Here is a 19,492-nt window from a genome sequence, read left to right on the forward strand (position 1 = left end):
GAAAAACCTACGAACCAAGACTATGAAGAGTTTCGTCGCACGATTAGAACAAAATGACCTTGTGAGATTTATGAAATCATAGAAGGCATTATGCAGATTCCAAAAAATAGCAATGTATCAAATACTATCCCTAGTTATTAAATGATTTCTAGCAAATTTAGGAGATTCGACAGTCAAATTTCTAATACGGTTGGCTTATTTCTACCAAGTGAATGGCCCATTTTTAAAGTTCATTTACTCTTTTAACTCAATCCATTAGTCGACGTAAGTTTTTGGCTCTGGGTACAAATGCATTTGTGCCTCAAATAGTAAAGAATGAGTTACTCATACTTGGATGAGGATCATCTATCCATAAAGTGCTTCATCGGTGTCTCAAATACTTCTCGCAAGTTGATGCACGTAAACAAGGTAGTACTTCTCGCACCAACGATTGAGGTAGTACTGAGACACACGTAGAATCACCTTGTAGGGTAGAGGATCTATGTCCAGTCGCTAGATCTTCTTTCATCTTTTTCTTCAAGATCAGCTTCATTTTGATTCTATGCCACTTTTCCCTGATAGTATCATTTAATCAGGAAATCGGGAAGTATAACAGGTGTCGAAAACTATATCGTCCACCAGCAGCCTAAAAGCTATATTGTCCTCCAGCAGCCTAAAAACTTCTTAAAATAAATAGCTTCGGGTCCTACTCAATTCCTTGATTCCCTCGGCATGGCGATTACGTATCAATTTCCTCGTAGCAATACTTGTACATTTGACAAAGTCCAAACCAATTAAGGCACGGTATTCATCCCATTGCAAACCGGACAGTTTTTTTTTTCTGGATTAAACGGGGAATCTTTGAGATGTTTGTCAGGAGAATGCTTAACTCTTTAATCTAGAGGCAAAACGATGACCAAGACCAGGCGGGACCTGTCCTAAAGAAATAATTAACATAGACTTGAGTATTTGGTCAATATTAATTATCGTTGAACCGAACCGAACCCCCCACCCCCCTTAAAATGGGGAGGAAATGAGAAAAAGCTTAGATCCCTTGAAGCCTGGTGTCTCCTGAACCATCCAAAGCAAACAAAATGATCTCCGCCAATTCTATACCCCAACTCTTCACAGTTCTGATCCTCTTCCTTATACACGTGACGAAAGCAATGTTCAGGAATATCCACAAAAATGGAAGATCAGCGCCACGACTTCCCCCCGGTCCTGCCCCGTGGCCCATCATTGGCTGTGTGCCCGAAATGCTGACCCAAAAGCCAACATTCCGGTGGATACATAGCGTCATGAAGGAGACGGACACTGACATTGCATGTATTCGGCTCGGCAATGTTCACATCATCCCCGTTACATGCCCCGAAATCGCCAGAGAATTCCTCAAGAAGCATGATGCAACATTTTCGTCAAGGCCTACTTCAATGGCGACACGAACGTATAGTGGCGGATACCTCACAACCATCCTAAGTCCTTATGGTGACCAATGGATGAAAATGAGGAGAGTTATAGTTTCGAAATTATTTCCCCCGCAAGGCATCATTGGTTGAAGGATAAAAGAACCGAGGAAGCAGACAACTTGGTCAAGTACATTTACAATCGAAGCAAAAAGCTCAAGCAGAACTGTAAATGTGAGGACCGCCGCTAGACAATATACTGGAAACGTGATCCGGAAGTTAATGTTTAGTAAAAGATACTTCGGAGAGGAAAGGGCGGACGGCGAACCAACCATTGCTGAGGAAGAACATGTTGGGGCGATATTTACTATACTGAAGTATTTATATGCATTTTGCATATCTGACTATTTACCTTGGTTGGTAGGACTTGATTTAGATGGTCATGAGAAGTTTGTTAAAGAGGCCGTCAGCACTGTAAACAACTATCATGACCCCATAATTGATGCAAGGATCGGAAAATGGAGGAGGTTCGGCAATTTGAACGAGAAATCTACCAGCAATGATCCTCATGATTTGCTCGATGTTCTGGTTACGCTCAAGGATTCAGAGGGAAAGCCACTACTTACACCTGAAGAAATCAAAGCACAAGTAACGGTAAGATGCAAACATGTATTTACTAGCTTCTTTTTCTTTAAGCGGACTTTTTTTACTTGTGTATGCGTATGCCAAATAGATCTCCATAGTATACTTTAATACATCGTCAATATGCTGTCTTTGCATTAACAGAAACTCAATTTCACTTGAATTATATCCTCCATGCATTGTCTCTTTTGTTTTCAAATAAATTTTGAGGGTCTAAACGATACACGGGAAATTTATGGATGAATCACAAGAACATAACCAATCAAAATCTATAATTGCAGGAAATGATGTTCGCCACTGTCGACAATCCCTCAAACGCAGTTGAATGGGCCATGGCTGAGATGATAAACCAACCTGAAATCCTCAAGATAGCGAAGGAGGAATTGGACAGGGTCGTTGGTAAAGAGAGATTAGTTCAGGAATGTGACATCCCACATCTTAATTATATCAAAGCATGCATTCGAGAAGCCTTCAGGCTCCATCCAATCGCACCTTTCAACCCTCCACACATGGCCATGTCTGATGCCATTGTCGCCGGCTACTTCATCCCAAAGGGAAGTCACGTGCTACTGAGCCGTTTTGGCCTTGGGCGAAACCCTAAGGTCTGGAACAAGCTGTTGGAGAAATCTTTCCAGAATATTTTGAAGCTGACAAAACATTTCTATCAGTCTAAGTCTGGATATCGATAGTTAAAGTCTCAAGATTTTATAGTCTCAAGACTCTGTTATCTCAAGACTCAAGACTCAAGACTCAAGACTCAAGACTCAAAGTTATTCTCACTGACAGTCTTTCTAATCCGGTGTTGAAGGAAATCCAAAGTCGAGGTTTATGATTGAGGATTTGATCCTATCCTCTCGGGGATAGATTCTTTGGTTGGATAATCATTTCGGATTCTTTATATCTTATCTAAGAACGATTGAAGATCCGATGGTCGACGAAATAATCTTGGATTATTCTATTCTTGGAAACCGAGATCCGATTGTATGGGCGAACAGATTGATGGGCTATCATCAGATTCCTTATATAGCTCGGATGATCTTCTTGATTGATTCCGTCCAACGGGTAGATTGGAGGAATTCCTTTGGTAAGTGCCAACGGCTATGATGGCATGAAGGAGTATAAAAGGAAGACGTTCTAGTTGTTTTAAGTGTGTGATCGATAGAAAAATTCCAGAGTCGAAGATCCTTTGATTGTTAGTTGAGGCGAGCGAAATTGTATACCGAGAGTGTTTATACTTGGTGACGCCTTGAGCAAGTGTGGTAGATCATCTACACCTAGAAATCAAGGAAGATCAACACTGTAACAACTCTTTGATCATAGTGGAATCCAGCCAATCGGCTGTCGGTCTGGAAAGAGTGGACGTAGGCTTGAATCAAGCCGAACCACTATAAACTGAGTGTTCAATTCTCTCTTTCCCTTACTCAGTCTTGCGATTGAATTTTCAACTGTTGCAAAGTCTCTAATTGTTTAAATATCGTGCAAACATCGAGAAATTTTTTTTGTATACCTATTCACCCCCCTCTAGGTACTCGTACTAGCTATCTCAATTGGTATCAGAGCCTGTGTTCTTACTTTGTTTGAAGTGTTTTACTTCAGAGTAAAAGATCCATGGCTAGTATGCTAGCACCAGGGCTGATGGAGGGGCAAAGCAATACCAGACCTCCCTACTTCGATGGAAAGGATTACAACATCTGGAAGAACAAGATGAAAGCTTTCCTACGATCAAAGGATCCTACGGAATGGGACGTAGTGGAAAAAGGAATCACTATTGCTGCTGCATCAAACATGAAAGAGGAAAAGAAACCGTTGAAACCAGCGGAATGTCTCAAGAAGAAATAAACAAGAGACAAGCACTTGATGCTAAAGCAATTTATTCTTTATATTGTGCTTTGTCACCAACTGAATATAACAGAATATCTTCTTGTGTCACAGCAAAAGAAGTCTCGGGGACAGGTTACATATCACTTATGAAGGAACAGATCGAGTGAAGGAGACCAGAATTAACATTCTTCTTGGTCAATATGAATCCTTCAAAATGAAACCAGGAGAATCTATAACTGACATGTTTAGTCGTTTTACAGATATTGTCAATGGTCTTGAGAACCAAGGACAAAAATTTCTGATCCCATGAAGGTGAACAAGCTTCTACGTGGACTCTCCAAGGATTGGAATCATATAAAGACTTCAATAAGAGAGACGCAAAGAATCATGCCATTATCGCAGACGTAGGCGATTGGAACTCTTGATCTTACGAAGTGGAACGAATTAATGAAGACGAAGATCCAAGAGGTAAGAAATCTATTGCTTTGAAATCAAATGATGATTCGATGATGCAGATTCTGAAGATGATATGAATGATGAGGAGCTCGCCCTCATGATAAGAAGATTCGTAAAACCGAATAGAAAAGGCAGAAGGTTTATCCCAAAGAAACAAAGTTCTCGAGACAGCAGACCAAGTCTGTTGATGATGAGGAACCAAACAAAGAAGTAGTTTGCTTCGAATGTAAAAAGAAGGGACACATCGGACCCAATCGTCCTCTTCGAAAAGAAAAGAGGAAAAGCTGAGAAATTTCGAAAAGCTCTTAAAGCCGAAACCACGGGAGCGATACGAGTGTGAAGAGAGTGATGAGGAATATGCCAACCTCGTGTCTAATGGCGCAATCGGACTCGGACTGGATCGGACTCGGGCGGTGAATTTGAGGTAAGCAATTATAAAATCCCTGTCAAAGTCTCTAAATATATTAATGAGTTATGTTTTAGTCTTAAGACTTCTCTTAAAAGGATTTCCGAACTTAAAAGGAAAACTCATTTTTAAAACAAAAAGGAAATCATTTTAGAAGAAAAGGTAAAAAATTTAGACTTGAATGTTTCTACTCTTAAAGAGAGTGAAGACAATCTTTCAAAAGAAAATGCTTTCTTAAAAACTGATTTATCAAATATTTCAAAGAAATTTTCAATAGGTCCGAAAAACTTGAAAAAGTTCTTTCAATCCAAAGACCTTACTTTAATAAGTCGGGTCTAGGTATGACAGAAGAAACAATCCCTTTGATTGATTTTCCGAAAGTAAAAGAAAGAATTAAGAAAAGACCATCGAAAGAGGCTTATAAAAATCATTTCAAAAGAGTTTTTGTAAAGCCCGTAGGTCGAAATGCTTTAAGGTGTTCTAAGTGTAACGGTCGGGATCATTTTGAAAAAGAGTGTCCTATGGTTTGGAAGCCCTTGTGAAGAGAGTATGGCCTAATAATGCTTATCCTACTAACATGAAAGGACCCAAGAAAATTTGGGTACCAAAGAAAGCTTGAGACTCTTTTTTGAATGCAAAGTCTCTGTCAAAAAGAAGGTAAAGTGGTATCTTGACAGCGGATGCTCAAGACACATGACAGAGACTCGAGTGTTTCATAAAGCTTATTAAAGTGAATGGTGGAAAAGTTTCATTCGGAGGAAATAGCAAAGGAAGTATTGTGGGATTCGGAATTGAAATTGGAAATCTCACAATAAGCAATGTCTCTCTAGTGGAAGGACTCAACTACAATCTACTCAGCATTAGCCAATTGTGTGATACTGGTTACAAGATCTTCTTTCAAGAAGGCATTTGTTCTGGAATTAGCAAAGATTCGACTCAGTCTTTCATGGGTCGAAGGCATGGAAACATCTACCTCCTTGATGTAAAGCCAAATGAAGAACAATGCTTAATTTCAATTCAAGATGAAGCAATTCTATGGCATAGAAAGCTTGGCCATATCAACAAGAAGCAATTAGCCAAAATCTCTTCAAAGCAGCTTGTTAGAGGTCTACCTAAACCGCCATACCAAAAGTCGACTTATGTACTCCATGCATTCTGGGAAAGGTAAGAAATTCATTTAAACAAATAAATCATGTATCTACTAATCATGTAATACGAGTTGCTTCATATGGATCTCTTCGGACCAACAAGAACCCAGAGCATTGGAGGTAAGAAATATTGTCTAGTAATTGTAGATGATTACTCGTTTTACCAGGTATATTTTCTAGCAAACAAATCAGAAACCTTTTCGTACTTTGAAAAGTTTGCTAAAAAGGTTCAAAATGAAAAAGGATGTGCTATTTCTAGTATAAGAACAGATCATGGAAGTGAATTTGAAAATCAAGATTTTACGAGATTCTCGTGATAAATCTGTGTTAATCACATGTTCTCCTCTCCGTATACTCCGAGCAAAATGGAGTTGTGGAAAGAAAGAATAGATCTCTTCAAGAAATGGCTAGAACACTTTTAATTGAAAGTAAAATTTCTTCACGATTTTGGGCTGAAGTGTTTCAAACTTGCTATATTATAAATAGAGTCTTTTTAAGACCTATTCTTGATAAAACCCCCTATGAATTGTTCAAAGGTAAGAAGCCTATTGTTTCATACTTTCATGTGTTCGGTTGCAAATGCTTTATTTTGAAAAATGCAAATGATCGAGTTGGTAAGTTTGAAGAAAGATCAGATGAAGGCATCTTCCTTGGATATTCTACATCAAGCAAAGCCTACGAGTCTACAATAAAAAAACCAGTCGTGGAAGAATCAATGAATGTCAAATTCCAAGACTCGGTGCAAGATGAATCCAGCGGACTCGGTACGATGAGACTGAATCCGCTCTAGATCTTCAAATGTCTACATCTCAAGAAGCATCTCAGATTCTGGAAGTCCATCATCAAGACGATCATGGAGAATCAAATAAAGAAAGAGATCATCAACCAGTAACCGGAAACACAAATCCAGTCATCCCAAAGATCTTATTATTGGCGAACTTAATGAAGGAATCCGCACCAGATCAAAAAGGCATGAAGAATCTAGTCCGTGGCTCTCATCTCTGAAATTGAACCAAAAAGCATAGAAGAAGCTTTATCTCGATGAAAGCTGGATCGAAGCTATGCAAGAAGAGCTTAGACAGTTCAACATCAATGATGTCGGGAATTGACATCTAAACCAAAAGGTAAAACTGTTATTGGAACCAAATGGGTATTCGGGAACAAAATGAACGAAAAAGGAAAAGTCGTACGAAACAAAGCAAGGCTCGTGGCCAAAGGGTATACGCAAGAAGAAGGAATAGACTATGACGAGACTTACGCACCCGTTGCAAGGTTAGAAGCTATTCGTCTATTACTTGCGTTTGCTTGTTACAAAAATTTCAGGTTATTCCAAATGGACGTCAAAAGTGCTTTCCTAAATGGATTTATCCATGAGGAAGTTTATGTGGAACAACCGCCTGGATTTGAAGACCCAAAGAAGCCGACTCGTCTTCGGACTGAAAAAGGCTGTATGGTCTAAAGCAAGCACCTCGAGCTTGGTACGACAGATTAAGTAAGTTTTTATTACAAAATGGTTTTGTCAAAGGTAAAGTAGATACTACTTTGTTTATCAAAAGGAAAACAAAAACTTTTTACTTGTTCAAATATATGTTGATGACATTATTTTGGATCTTCTAATGAAAGTCTTTGCAAGAAATTTTCTAAGTCTATGCAGGATGAATTTGAAATGAGTATGATGGGAGAATTAACATTCTTTCTTGGACTCCAAGTGAAACAAATGAAGGAAGGAACTTTCATCCATCAAGAAAAATATGCGAATGATCTTGTCAAAAGGTTTGGATTGGAAAAATGCAAAAAGATCGACATACCAATGTCATGTTCTCAGAAGATAGACAAGGATGAAGAAGGGAAGAAAATAGATCAAAAGCCGTACGAAGCATGATCGGTTCACTTCTTTATCTTCGCTTCTAGACCCGATATTTTGTTCGGTGTTTGTATCCGTGCTAGGTTTCAATCAGATCCTAGAGAATCACATCTCGGTGCGCGTGAAACGAATTATCAAATACGTTGCTTCATCTTCAAGCATCGGTCTTTGGTATCCAAAGAAGGGAGACTTTAATCTTCTAGGATACTCAGATGCAGATCCGCCGGTTGCGGTAATCGATAGAAAGAGCACTTCCGGAACTTGTCAACTACTTGGAAACGAACGGTGTCTTGGTTTTCGAGGAAACAAAGCACCGTAGCTCTTTCAACAATGTAAACTGCAGTATGTAGCTCTTGGAAGGCTGCTGTTCGCAAATTCTATGGATAAAACAACAGCTACAAGACTTTGGCATTGAAGACTCATGCACGAAATCGATGTGACAACACCGGTGCTATAAATCTCACCAAAAATCCAATCCTTCATTCAAGAGCAAAGCATATTGAGATTCGACATCACTTTATTAGAGATCATATTCAAAATGGAGAAATCTCGATTCAATTTGTTGATTCAAAAGTCAACTAGCGAGACATATTCACAAAGCCTTTGGAGAAGAATCGGTTTGACTTTATCCGCTCAAGACTCAACATTTTGAAGCTTGAAGAAGTTAAAGTCTAGAGACTCACCAACTCTAAAGACTCGATCTCTTAGACTCTAAGTCCCGAGACTCGGACATTCGTGGATAAAGACGTAAGTTGTATTTCTTCTAAAAGGTACTAATTTTCATTTTAGTCGAAAAGGTACGATCTTTTGTTTAATAATTTTGGCGCTTATAGATTTTGAAAAGAAGTAATCGTTCACTTTCCATTGCACCGATTGAACTTCCCTTTTCAAAAACTAAGTTATATATACAGTTTTCCCCAAATCTTCAAAACCCTAAAAAGCACTCTTCTCTCTATACTTGTTTCTACTCTTTGTTCATCGTCGAGAAAGTGGTCATTTTTCTTGGGAAAGCAAGTGAAGGAATCCTCCAATAGACAAAGAAAGATGTCGTCTTCAAGGAAATCATCAAGAATCGCGAAGGGGGACCACAAAGAATGAAGAAGGGACCGACTCATTTCGATCTCACTGAGGAAGAAGACTTATCTCGGTCAGCGACAAAGTCCGATTCGCTCTCCTCCACGTCATTCAGCATCTCCGCCCCACAAAGTGAAAGTCATAACCGGAAGAAGAGATAATCGAGGATGCCGACCCAAGAAGAGTTCAAAAGCCTTCCTTTTTGTATAAACTTTATTGTGCATTGAAAAGCACAGTACTCCATTGAACTACATAGATGACTTCCTTAAGGACAAAAATTATGGGAATGAGTATCTTTTTCTGAAGAAAATGGAGGAATGGGGAATTGCCCCAAAAGGAAAAGCAGGAAGCTCTTGCGAACATTCCAAGAGATCCTCGTATGCCGGACAAAATCGATTGACGCGAATGATGATGACAAAATGTTCCTTGAATTTGAACCTAGAATGGGTGTGGCGGCAAAGGCGAAAGGAAATCGGATGGATTTGTTTAAATCCAAGGATCAAGAAAAAGTGTATTACGGTCTTGTTGAAAAGAGGGGTAATCAACCCTAGAAGTGTCGATTTTGACTTCCCGGATTCCATCAACTTGAACCTAAGAGAGAAGTTGAATTTGCTTCAACTTGAGACTTTCGCTCCGACTCTACGAGACGGGTATGATCATCGACGCTTATTTCTATTCAAATCTTAGCTTTTTGGATGCGAATAGAATTTCATTCAAATGTTCGAGACAAAGTCTATGTGGTAGATGTGAATATGTTGTGCAGACATAGTTGGAGTTGAACGGGGACGCTATCTCCCATTAAAGTCTCACCGCTCGAACTACTCGGATCTTGTCAAAGATAGGGATGTAGATAAGAAAATTATCTATTCTGAATGAACGCTATCAACATTGTGCTTCACAAGATTGTGATCAATTGTCTAAGACCTAAGTCTACTTCAAAGACTTCGTGTCTCTTTCGAAGCAAAGTTGATGTATGCGATCAACTCAGACGGAAGTTCTCTCCCGCACACTATTCTTTTCCATATGTACGAATGTGTCAAAAGACAAAGGACAATTGCCTTATCCTCGTCAGTGACCAAGATCTTCAGACATCTGAATATTGAACTGCCACATACTTTTGTGTTAGACCGTGTGATAAGATGGTGGTAGGGTTGAAAATGTTAATGAAGATGCGTCTGCAAGAACTTTCTAAGGCAATGGAGAAATTCAAAGTGAAATCTCCAGTCCAATACCTTCAAAAGGAAAAGGAAAGAAGGCATTTAGTGCTTCTTCGAAAAAGAGGAAAAGAACTCTTATCCTCGGAGGATGAGGATGAAGATGAAGATGATGAAGATCCCACTATTCCAGCACCGACAAGAACAAGACGTTCGTGTCTTATTCGACGAGAACTTCAGCAGAAAGCGAGAGAAGAAGAAGAACAGAGAGAGAAGGAGAAAGAAGTTGAGGAAGAAAAAGAAGAAGTAAAAGATCACCGTCTGCGATAAACTGAGAGAAGGAAATCAAGAGATTGATCATCACTCTTCCCTTTCGATGTCCTAGAGACGAGGGGGAGTTAGCGAGCAAGAGAGGTCTCCACCTCATGCTTTGTCGAAGATCAAAGAAAATCTCGGAAGACCCAGAAGAAGCTCGGTCTCTCAATTGCTCGAAGAAGATGATACGACGATTCCAAATCTGCAAGACCGTTCGAAGCGCCATCGTCGCACACACACCATCCGAGAAAGCCAATGCCGCATACGACGGATGATTCAGATCTTCGTAGTATCATGAATATTCTTCCGGAAATGCGTAACCGGCATATATATTCCGGATTGTGAAATCCAAGTCTTGAAGCATGCTGGACAAGCATCTTCAGTCTCTCTGGAAGAAAAATACAAAGACCTCGCTCTACAACTTCAAGCCAATGCCAAGAGAGAAGAGGTAGCTCATCTCATGCGAAGATCTCGAAGAAGCTCGAAGGAGTAGTCCAGTCCATTGGGGATTTCCAGATCGTGCGCATTCCCAAGCAGACATGACTCCTTTCTCACCCTCTTTTAATGATGACAAAAGGGGAGAACCAATTTGAACAAACATTATTTATTTGACTTTTGTGGTTATGTTTATTTTTGAGTATGACTTGAGAACTTGAACTTGAGTGTTAGGCGGAATTGGTTGTGGATTTTGATGCTTGACCGGTTGCATTTATATCAAGTATTGTTACATGGTATTACTCATGAAAGACTAACCAATTTGCTGTGGATGCAGAGTCAGTTTGTTTATTAATCTTTATGAGTTAGCCATATTGCTTGAGAAATGTTTTTGCAGGTCAAAGTTGTTCAAATCTTCAAGAAAGTTTTGTCACCATCAAAAAGGGGGAGATTGTTGGAGAAATCTTTCCGAATATTTTGAAGTCGACAAAACATTTCTATCACCCAAGTCCGGATATCGATAGTTAAAGTCTCAAGATTTTATAGTCTCAAGACTCTGTTATCTCAAGACTCAAGACTCAAGACTCAAGACTCAAGACTCAAAGTTATTCTCACCGAGTCTTTCTAATCCGAGTGTTGAAGGAAATCCAAAGTCGAGGTTTATGATTGAGGATTTGATCCTATCCCTCGGGGGATAGATTCTTTGGTTGGATAATCATTTCGGATTCTTTATATCTTATCTAAGAACGATTGAAGATCCGATGGTCGACGAAATAATCTTGGATTATTCTATTCTTGGAAACCGAGATCCTGATTGTATGGGCGAACAGGATTGATGGGCTATCATCGATTCCTTATATAGCTCGGATGATCTTCTTGATTGATTCCGTCCAACGGGTAGATTGGAGGAATTCCTTTGGTAAGTGCCAACGGCTATGATGGCATGAAGGAGTATAAAGGAAGACGTTCTAGTTGTTTTAAGTGTGTGATCGATAGAAAAATTCCAGAGTCGAAGATCCTTTGATTGTTAGTTGAGCGAGCGAAATTGTATATGCGAGAGTGTTTATACTTGGTGACGCCTTGAGCAAGTGTGGTAGATCATCTACACCTAGAAATCAAGGAAGATCAACACTGTAACAACTCTTTGATCATAGTGGAATCCAGCCGTCGGGCATCGGTGCGAAAGAGTGGACGTAGGCTTGAATCAAGCCGAACCACTATAAACTGAGTGTTCAATTCTCTCTTTCCCTTACTCAGTCTTGCGATTGAATTTTCAACTGTTGCAAAGTCTCTAATTGTTTAAATATCGTGCAAACATCGAGAAATTTTTTTTGTATACCTATTCACCCCCTCTAGGTACTCGTACTAGCTATCTCACAAGCCACTTGAGTTTAGGCCAGAGCGGCACTTTATTAGTGACTGCATTGAAGTTCCTCTCACAGAGCCGAACTTGCGCTTCATTTCCTTTAGCACAGGGCGTCGCGGCTGTGTGGCTCCGATGCTTGGGACTGCAATGACTGTCATGCTTCTTGCTAGGATGGTTCAAGGGTTTAATTGGATGGCACCGCCTAATGTCACAAGTATTAATCTTGATGAGTCCTTTGAGGATCTGTCTCTTGCTGATCCGCTCGTTGCTCATGCTGAGCCACGTTTGCCATTGCATCTCTATCCTTGAGTTTTACTTGCAAGAAAGTGAAAGTTAAACGTTGCTTAGCCTGTTGTGTGCTCCAGTTATTTGAGTGGAATAATAAATAATTTCGATTTATTTTTGCTCCTTTCCCCCAAAGATCAGCCAATATGAGGTTTTTCTGTTCACCGATACCCTCAAAGTGCACTTTAGAATATCAAATGATGAAGATGATGCAGCTTTAAGCCTTACTAGCTAGTAAAGAGAGTGTGATGATGCCCAGTTTACACCACAGAAACAAAGAAGCCCCCACCTTTCGAAAACTATATCGTCCTCCACCAGCCTAAAAACTTCTTAAAATAAACAGCTTCGGGTCCTGTTCAATTTCTTGACTCCCTCGGCATGTCGATTACGTATCAATTTCCCCGTAGCAATACTTGTACAATTGACAAAGTCCAAACCAATTAAGGCACGGTATTCATCACATTGCAAACCGGACAGTTTTTTTTTTTTCTGGATTAAAGGGGGAATCTTTCCGGTGTTTGTCAGGAGAATGCTTAACTCTTTAATCTAGAGGCAAAAAAATTACCAAGACCAGCTGGGACCTATCCTAAAAGAAATAATTAACATAGACTTTAGTATTTGGTCAAATGCTTCTATTTATGGCATTGCAATCGGGGCACGTCTTTTCTGGGCTACTTTTCTGAGGGAATGTTAGGAGGCACTTGAGAAAATATTTTTTTTTTACTAATTTTTCTGAGTGAAATAAGTAATTAATTTTTGAAAAATATTTTGCAGATCACTAATTTTTAGCGAAACGAATACAATCTAAGATTGGACACCCACAAAATATTAACACCAATGACAATCGTAAATTCGTAACCACGACCAGCCAGGCAACCCTTAGCTAGTTGTCAACTTCTTTCCTTTCTTGGAAAGAATGCTTTCACACGAAAAGCCGCAGTTGTTTTTTGTGACTTGTCTGCTTGGAACATCCACTTGCCTGATAATTAATATAAACTTGAAGTGGTAATTAAGGTCGGTTCAACCAATAGGGAAAGGATAAGCGCAATTTCACCGTCAAGTTTAGTTTATCGCCAATCATGTCAGTCATGGTTCAAGGATATCCTTCTTTTTATTAGGCATAGGCCACTATGCCTTCACGATTTGCTTAGGAATATCCAACATATAGTGCTCCAGAAAAACCAGCGAACCAAGACTATGAAGAGTTTCGTCGCACGATTAGAACAAAATGACCTTGTGAGATTTATGAAATCATACAAGGTATTATGCAGATTCCAAAAAATAGCAATGTATCAAATACTATCCCTAGCTATTAAATGATTTCTAGCAAATTTAGGAGACTCGACAATCAAATTTCTAATACGGTTGGCTTATTTCTACCGAGTGAATGGCCCATTTTTAAAGTTCATTTACTCTTTTAACTCAATCCATTAGTCGACGTAAGGTTTTGGCTCTGGGTACAAATGCATCCGTGCCTCAAACAGTAAAGAATGAGTTACTCATACTTGGATGGGGATCCCTCTATCCATAAAGTGCTTTCATCGGTGTCTCAATTACTTCTCGCAAGTTGATGCACATAAACAAGGTATTACTTCTCGCACCAACGATTGAGGTATTACTCAGATGCCCGTAGAATCACCTTGTAGGGTAGAGGATCTATGTCGAGTCGCTAGATCTACTTTCATCTTTTTCTTCAACATCATCTTCATTTTGATTCTATGCCACTTTTCCCTGATAGTATTAATTAATCAGGAAATTGGGAAGTATAACAGTTGTCGAAAACTATATCGTCCACCAGCAGCCAAAAAGCTATATCGTCCTCGAGCAGCCTAAAAACTTCTTAAAATAAACAGCTTCGGATCCTGTTCAATTTCTTGACTCCCTCGGCATGGCGATTACGTATCAATTTCCCCGTAGCAGTACTTGTACATTTGACAAAGTCCAAACCAATTACGGCACGGTATTCATCACATAGCAAACCGGACAGTTTTTTTTTTCTGGATTAAACCGGGAATCTTTCAAATGTTTGTCAGGAGAATGCTTAACTCTTTAATCTAGAGGACAAAACAATTACCAAGACCAGGCAGGACCTGTCCTAAAAGAAATAATTAACATAGACTTGAGTATTTGGTCAAATGCTTCTATTTATGGCATTGCAATCGGGGCATGTCTTTTCTGGGCTACTTTTCTGAGGGAATGTTAGGAGGCACTTGAGAAGAATCTTTTTTCAGGCATAGCCACAGAAGCACAGAAACTCTAGTCACTGTGTTCAGAACCCTCTGTTATCTTCCGGTGTCATATGTATCCACGCGATGAAGTAGGTAATAGTAAGTGCAGTGATAGCGATCCACATCGTCACCATCTGGGTCCACATCCACCTCCTTCTTTTAATAGGGAGTCCACTGACCACAAGCAGAATTATGCTCAGTGAAGAAAGAAATGCAAGCGTGTTGAAGATCATGAACTGCCCATATGCCTTCGGGAGAGCGGTGGCCATCACGGCCATTCCCACATGGTGTGATTTCTCCGTGCCATTCTTTGCAGGGTCTGCTGTAAAGTCATCCTGCCAGAAGCCTCCAGGTGGGGATAGCGTGGCTTGGAATGCCACCGTCGCAATGAGTGAAGCCACCACGATCAGGGCACTTCTTTTTCTGCCCAGCCAATCTGTCTGTTTGCGAGCCTTAACCGGTGGCTTAATATCACTGTTCTGTTTGATATAAGGCTGTGCTATTGAATGGCCTGGATTGTGTCGCGACCCAAAGATGTTTGATACATTATCGGAGCTCCGGCTCTCTGTAGGAGCTGCTTGATCTCCATGTCTCTCAAGTCTCTTGGACCTTGTGATAAGACATCCAGTGCTGTAAATCCCTTCACATTTTGGACGTCTACTGCAATGTTGGTGCTGGAGAGCAAATACTTAATGATCTGCAAAATTTTCAGCCATTCTTTTTTAGAAAAAGGCATACACCAACATATGTTAATCAAAGTCACAAGTCTCTCTGTCCTAGTGCCAATTCAATCAATTGAATGCTTTGGACAAAAGATACTGTAAGCAGAATCTTCAAGTTTATGCGAAGGATAATGTCCCCATAATGCTAATCCCAAATTTGGACCAACCCATAGTTTTCATGTTCCAGTTCATATTACTGCGGAAACAACACAACTTGGATAATCACATTGCACAATCCATTTATCCATAAAGAGCTTCACTTTTTGTATACGCCTTAAAAAGCTTCACTTGATAACATGGGGAAGTTATGTGCACGTGTTACCTGCACTTAAGTATTCGCTGTTACTTGCGAAGTTGAGTTCAGCATTAGCAGTTGTCCATGAGACTTATCAGTTCAATGTTGCCATTTCGGGCAGTAGATTAAATTAATAGAATCATATCTGATCAAGTGCATCAAGACATAGCAAAGTCTCCTCTAATCTTATTTCTCCAGTGCTCAGTACCATGTAAACTAAAGGACCACCTAAAAAAGCAACCAAATCCTCAACTTTCTTTCTCAAAAAGAAGAACAGATTACCCTGCCCTAAGTGATCTATCTGACAATAATGCCAATTTAGGAGTTTTATTCATTTCATGCCTTATATTCATGTTCCCATTTGAATTGCTAATCAACTTCTCATGATATTATCGAGCAGATCAATGAAAATCATATTAAGAATGTATCAATTCACAAAAAATTAGATCCTAATTGTGCAGCTTCTTCCTCATAACATCGCATTTCAAACGGTGTCCTGTTAGCAGATCATCTCCAGATTTACTCTCTCTCTCATTGCGTTTTCAGTCAACTCAACTCAGCTATGTTTGACCGAAAGGGGCACACATGAACCTGCAAGCAAATTCTGAACTTCCTATGCTAAAACAAGCAATTCCCACTTCCTAGCATCATCAGCTCCACTTCCAATTCAATTTCAAGCACAGTCAAATCAAGAACGCTAAGAATCACACACACATAAAACCACTGAGAAGAGAAAATCAGCTTTCTCACCTCCAATTGTTTCCTGGCCACAGCAAGATGCAAGATCGTGTTCCCATCCTTATCCCTACAACCCACGAACTCATCGTTCCTCCCAACGCAGTCCACCACCACCTTCAACGCCTCCACCCTGTTGCTCTTCACGCAGAGGTGAAACGCGCTCTCCCCCTGACTCGTCACCATCCGGGCCGACTCGGGCTTGGCCCGAGTCAACTCGGCAATGACCTCGGCCCTCCCTTTGATGGCGGCCAAGTGCAGAGGCGTCCTCCCCTCGCGATCATACCGGAGACACCCGGCCGGGTCGACGGCCACGAGGGCCCTGACGATCTCCACGTCGCCCTTCGCGCACGCCACGTGGAGGGGCAGGGAGCCGCGGGAGTCGGCCTCCTTGGCGAGCTCCGGGTTGTGGGTGAGGAGGTGTTTGGTGAAGGACGCGTGGCCCGAGAGGCAGGAAACGTGCAGGGGCGTGCCGTCGGAGGACGAAGAAGTGGTCTTGTGGAGGATCTGGGGGTCCTGCAACAGCAGGTCTTGGAGGGCCGCGAGGTCGCCTTTCATGGCGGCTTCGTGGAGCTTGTTCATGGCGCTCGACGCGTGCTTCTCGACACGGGAGAGGCTCACGAGCTGCATCATATCGGCGGAGGGGGAAGAGGGGAAGAGAGAGGGGATGGATGGCGTTTCATCCTGAAGAAGAAGAAGAAAGTAAAAGGAAGCTGCTGAGGAAAATTCAGGGAGGACCCAGGTCTGGAATAATGGCGTTGACTGCGCGTTCCTCACCTTTGGTGGAGGGCCCGCCTCAAGAATATCATTGCAGAGGGAGAATGGTGGATCATCATCATCTGGTCTAAGAATTCGAGGAAAACAAGAATTACTGGTTTGGAAGGTTCTATAGGAAGGTGAAGTTGTCAAATGAAATCTCGTTGAGAGCAGGACTTGCTGATTGGCTGGCAGCAATCAAGATTGCTTTTTTTTTCTTTTTTGTTCATTATTCTTTTATAGACGGCAAGCCAAGTCCGGCCGCCCATCTTGGACCAGAGTACAAGATGGCCAACTCTGGTCAAAATCTATTAAAGAAATCATATTGTCAAAAAAGTAAAATGTGGCTCCCACCTGCTTGTGAATTTTTCAGTCATGGTATAATCCCATCGTGCAAAACCAGTCTCTTTTTTTTTTTTTTTTTTTCTATTTGTAGATCAATGAAACCCAAATTCTAATTGTAGATCGCTACATTGAAGCACCAAAAAGAAGAAAAGAAAGGAAAAGGGAAAAAGAAAGGAAAAGAGGAACACTTGCTTTCATCTAAGGATAATGAGGAAAACATCGCTTGAAGCAACCTTCTTGTTTGGTCCTCATGCTGATCAGATTCATCAGATCGCTACTGTCTATGAAAATTAATCTCTCTCTCTCTCACACACACACACGGACGGGTCGCCAAAGGCAAGAAAAAGGAAAAAAAGGGATATTCCGAGAGAATCATGATACTTAAGATATCTGCAAATGAAACAGCGTGAATTGTGCATGTAAATGATAAACAATATTCACCTTACTGAAGCAACCTCACTAAGTTTGTCTAGTTCATTGTTTTTAGCATCTTCTTGAAAACTAAGGTTTGTCTTTAACAATATATTTACTCGACTGCTACAAGTAGCACGTCATACTCTTTTTTGAGAACATGATCATTTGATTCACAAAATCCAACTCTATATCAGGATCCGCAGTTGCAAGTTTAGGCCCTAGCGACTGAAATATCCAATATAGGACCATAGAAAACTTGCCCACATCGATTTTGTATGTCATTGTACTTTATTTAGGCCACTCCAATAATGTTCTCCGTGGCGGCAGAAGAGACTTTCTATCTGCTGAAAAACTCAAGAATCATACAGTAGCCACTGCTATCACATTGATCGAGCTAGGTCTGCAAACGCAAAGAAATTGTCAATTCAGTGCTATATATGTGATCAACATTCTAATCTTTCAAAATCTTTTGTCGGTATATAGGTTCAATAATATGAATCTTAAATTGTCAATTCAGTGCTTATGGTAGGCAGACATCATGCATATACAAAGTCAAACGAAACAGGTCTCATCGATCAGCCGCATCTAGAGCATCTCATTGTGTAGGTTCTCCTCCATGAAATTTCAAGATTGATTTCAGACCGCCAAGACAATTAAACAACCAAGTTTGGGTAAACCTGCATCTGGTTTTTGACTTCTTTTTCCAGAAATATGAATTATTTGTGTCCCATGATCTTAGCGTCTGATACTTGAGTAGTCTCTGCATGACACTATCACACGAAACAAATTAGATCTTGTCTTGTATTTTTAATTGTGACAATCGATGGGGCAATCTCTGGTGGTGAGTTTCCTTGAGACTAGAGGACAACTATGCATTTGATGTGAAGTTTTGCATTAGCATATCGTTGGTCATGCATGCATCTATTTGTCCAAGTGATTAGCCTGAAAACTAGCAATTCTGGATGTACGTACTTGAATCCGCATAACTTTTTAAAATCTCACGATGGGAGGTGCCATATCACTTTTGAAGGTGAATGAGTTCTCTTTTAATGGAGGCAGCTTCCCATCAGTTCCAGGTCTAAGTGACAATATTGTCGGAACAAAGCTAAAATTTGTTGCTATTGCACGGTGATTAACAGCTCCTTCTAAGACAGTAATGACGAAACCCTGCCAATTACTAGTGCAGCTGATAATTTTAAGTTTTTGTCCTTGGAAGTTCTTTCAGTATTCAATCAAATGATGATCCCTTTGTTTGTATTGCATCTACTAGTAACGAGTCTAATAAATCTTGGATTTTGGAAGCTTGCTTTGGAGAGGACCTCCATATTATAGATGAAGCCAGATATTTTTAGGGGTTTTTTTTTGGTCTTTTCTATCAAATTTGCTTTTAGGTTAAAAGTGATATCTTTAAATTAGTGATGGTAAGATGCTAGCCGTCAAGATGTTGAAAAACAAAATAGAGAGGCAAGATAAAGAGAGAAGAAAAAAGTGAGTTTTTTTTCTTTATGAGGGTTCTCAATCTCTTTGTGCCCTGATCTTGAGAGAAATCATCGTTGTATTCCAATTTTTTCGAAATCTAGTGGATTCGCAGAGTGCCTCTGCGTGGAGACGTAGCCTAGTTTTGGGTGAATTTCGTTAACAAATTTTCT

The 19,492-nt window shown here is 40.3% G+C and overlaps 2 protein-coding genes across 2 annotated transcripts; one reads left to right on the forward strand and one right to left on the reverse strand.

Annotated features, from left to right (window-relative positions):
- The first annotated feature begins 1,044 nt into the window (after window positions 1-1,044).
- Window positions 1,045-15,068, forward strand: LOC104420178 (valine N-monooxygenase 1). Its single transcript, XM_039302296.1, is given in 5 exon segments — window positions 1,045-1,500; window positions 1,503-1,608; window positions 1,610-2,036; window positions 2,306-2,626; window positions 14,670-15,068. Coding segments are annotated over 5 exon segments (1,680 nt in total). The 5' UTR covers window positions 1,045-1,073.
- On the reverse strand, window positions 14,964-17,213 carry LOC104431234 (ankyrin repeat-containing protein BDA1-like). Its single transcript, XM_010043899.3, has 3 exons — window positions 17,106-17,213; window positions 16,344-17,012; window positions 14,964-15,273 (listed from the first exon to the last, which is right to left on the reverse strand). The coding sequence occupies exons 2-3, from the start codon at window positions 16,959-16,961 to the stop codon at window positions 15,076-15,078; spliced, it is 816 nt and encodes a 271-aa protein (XP_010042201.3). The 5' UTR covers window positions 16,962-17,012; window positions 17,106-17,213; the 3' UTR covers window positions 14,964-15,075.
- Window positions 17,214-19,492: the final 2,279 nt, after the last annotated feature.

Source organism: Eucalyptus grandis, chromosome 9 (genome assembly GCF_016545825.1).
Source record: "Eucalyptus grandis isolate ANBG69807.140 chromosome 9, ASM1654582v1, whole genome shotgun sequence".
Lineage (NCBI taxonomy): Eukaryota > Viridiplantae > Streptophyta > Magnoliopsida > Myrtales > Myrtaceae > Eucalyptus > Eucalyptus grandis.

Coding starts and splice junctions, on each gene's coding strand:
- LOC104431234 (XM_010043899.3), bottom strand. CDS start 16,961: ATGATGCAGCTCGTGAGCCTCTCCCGTGTCGAGAAGCACGCGTCGAGC. Junction 15,274..16,343: donor TGGCCAGGAAACAATTGGAG/GTGAGAAAGCTG, acceptor AAAATTTTGCAG/ATCATTAAGTATTTGCTCTC.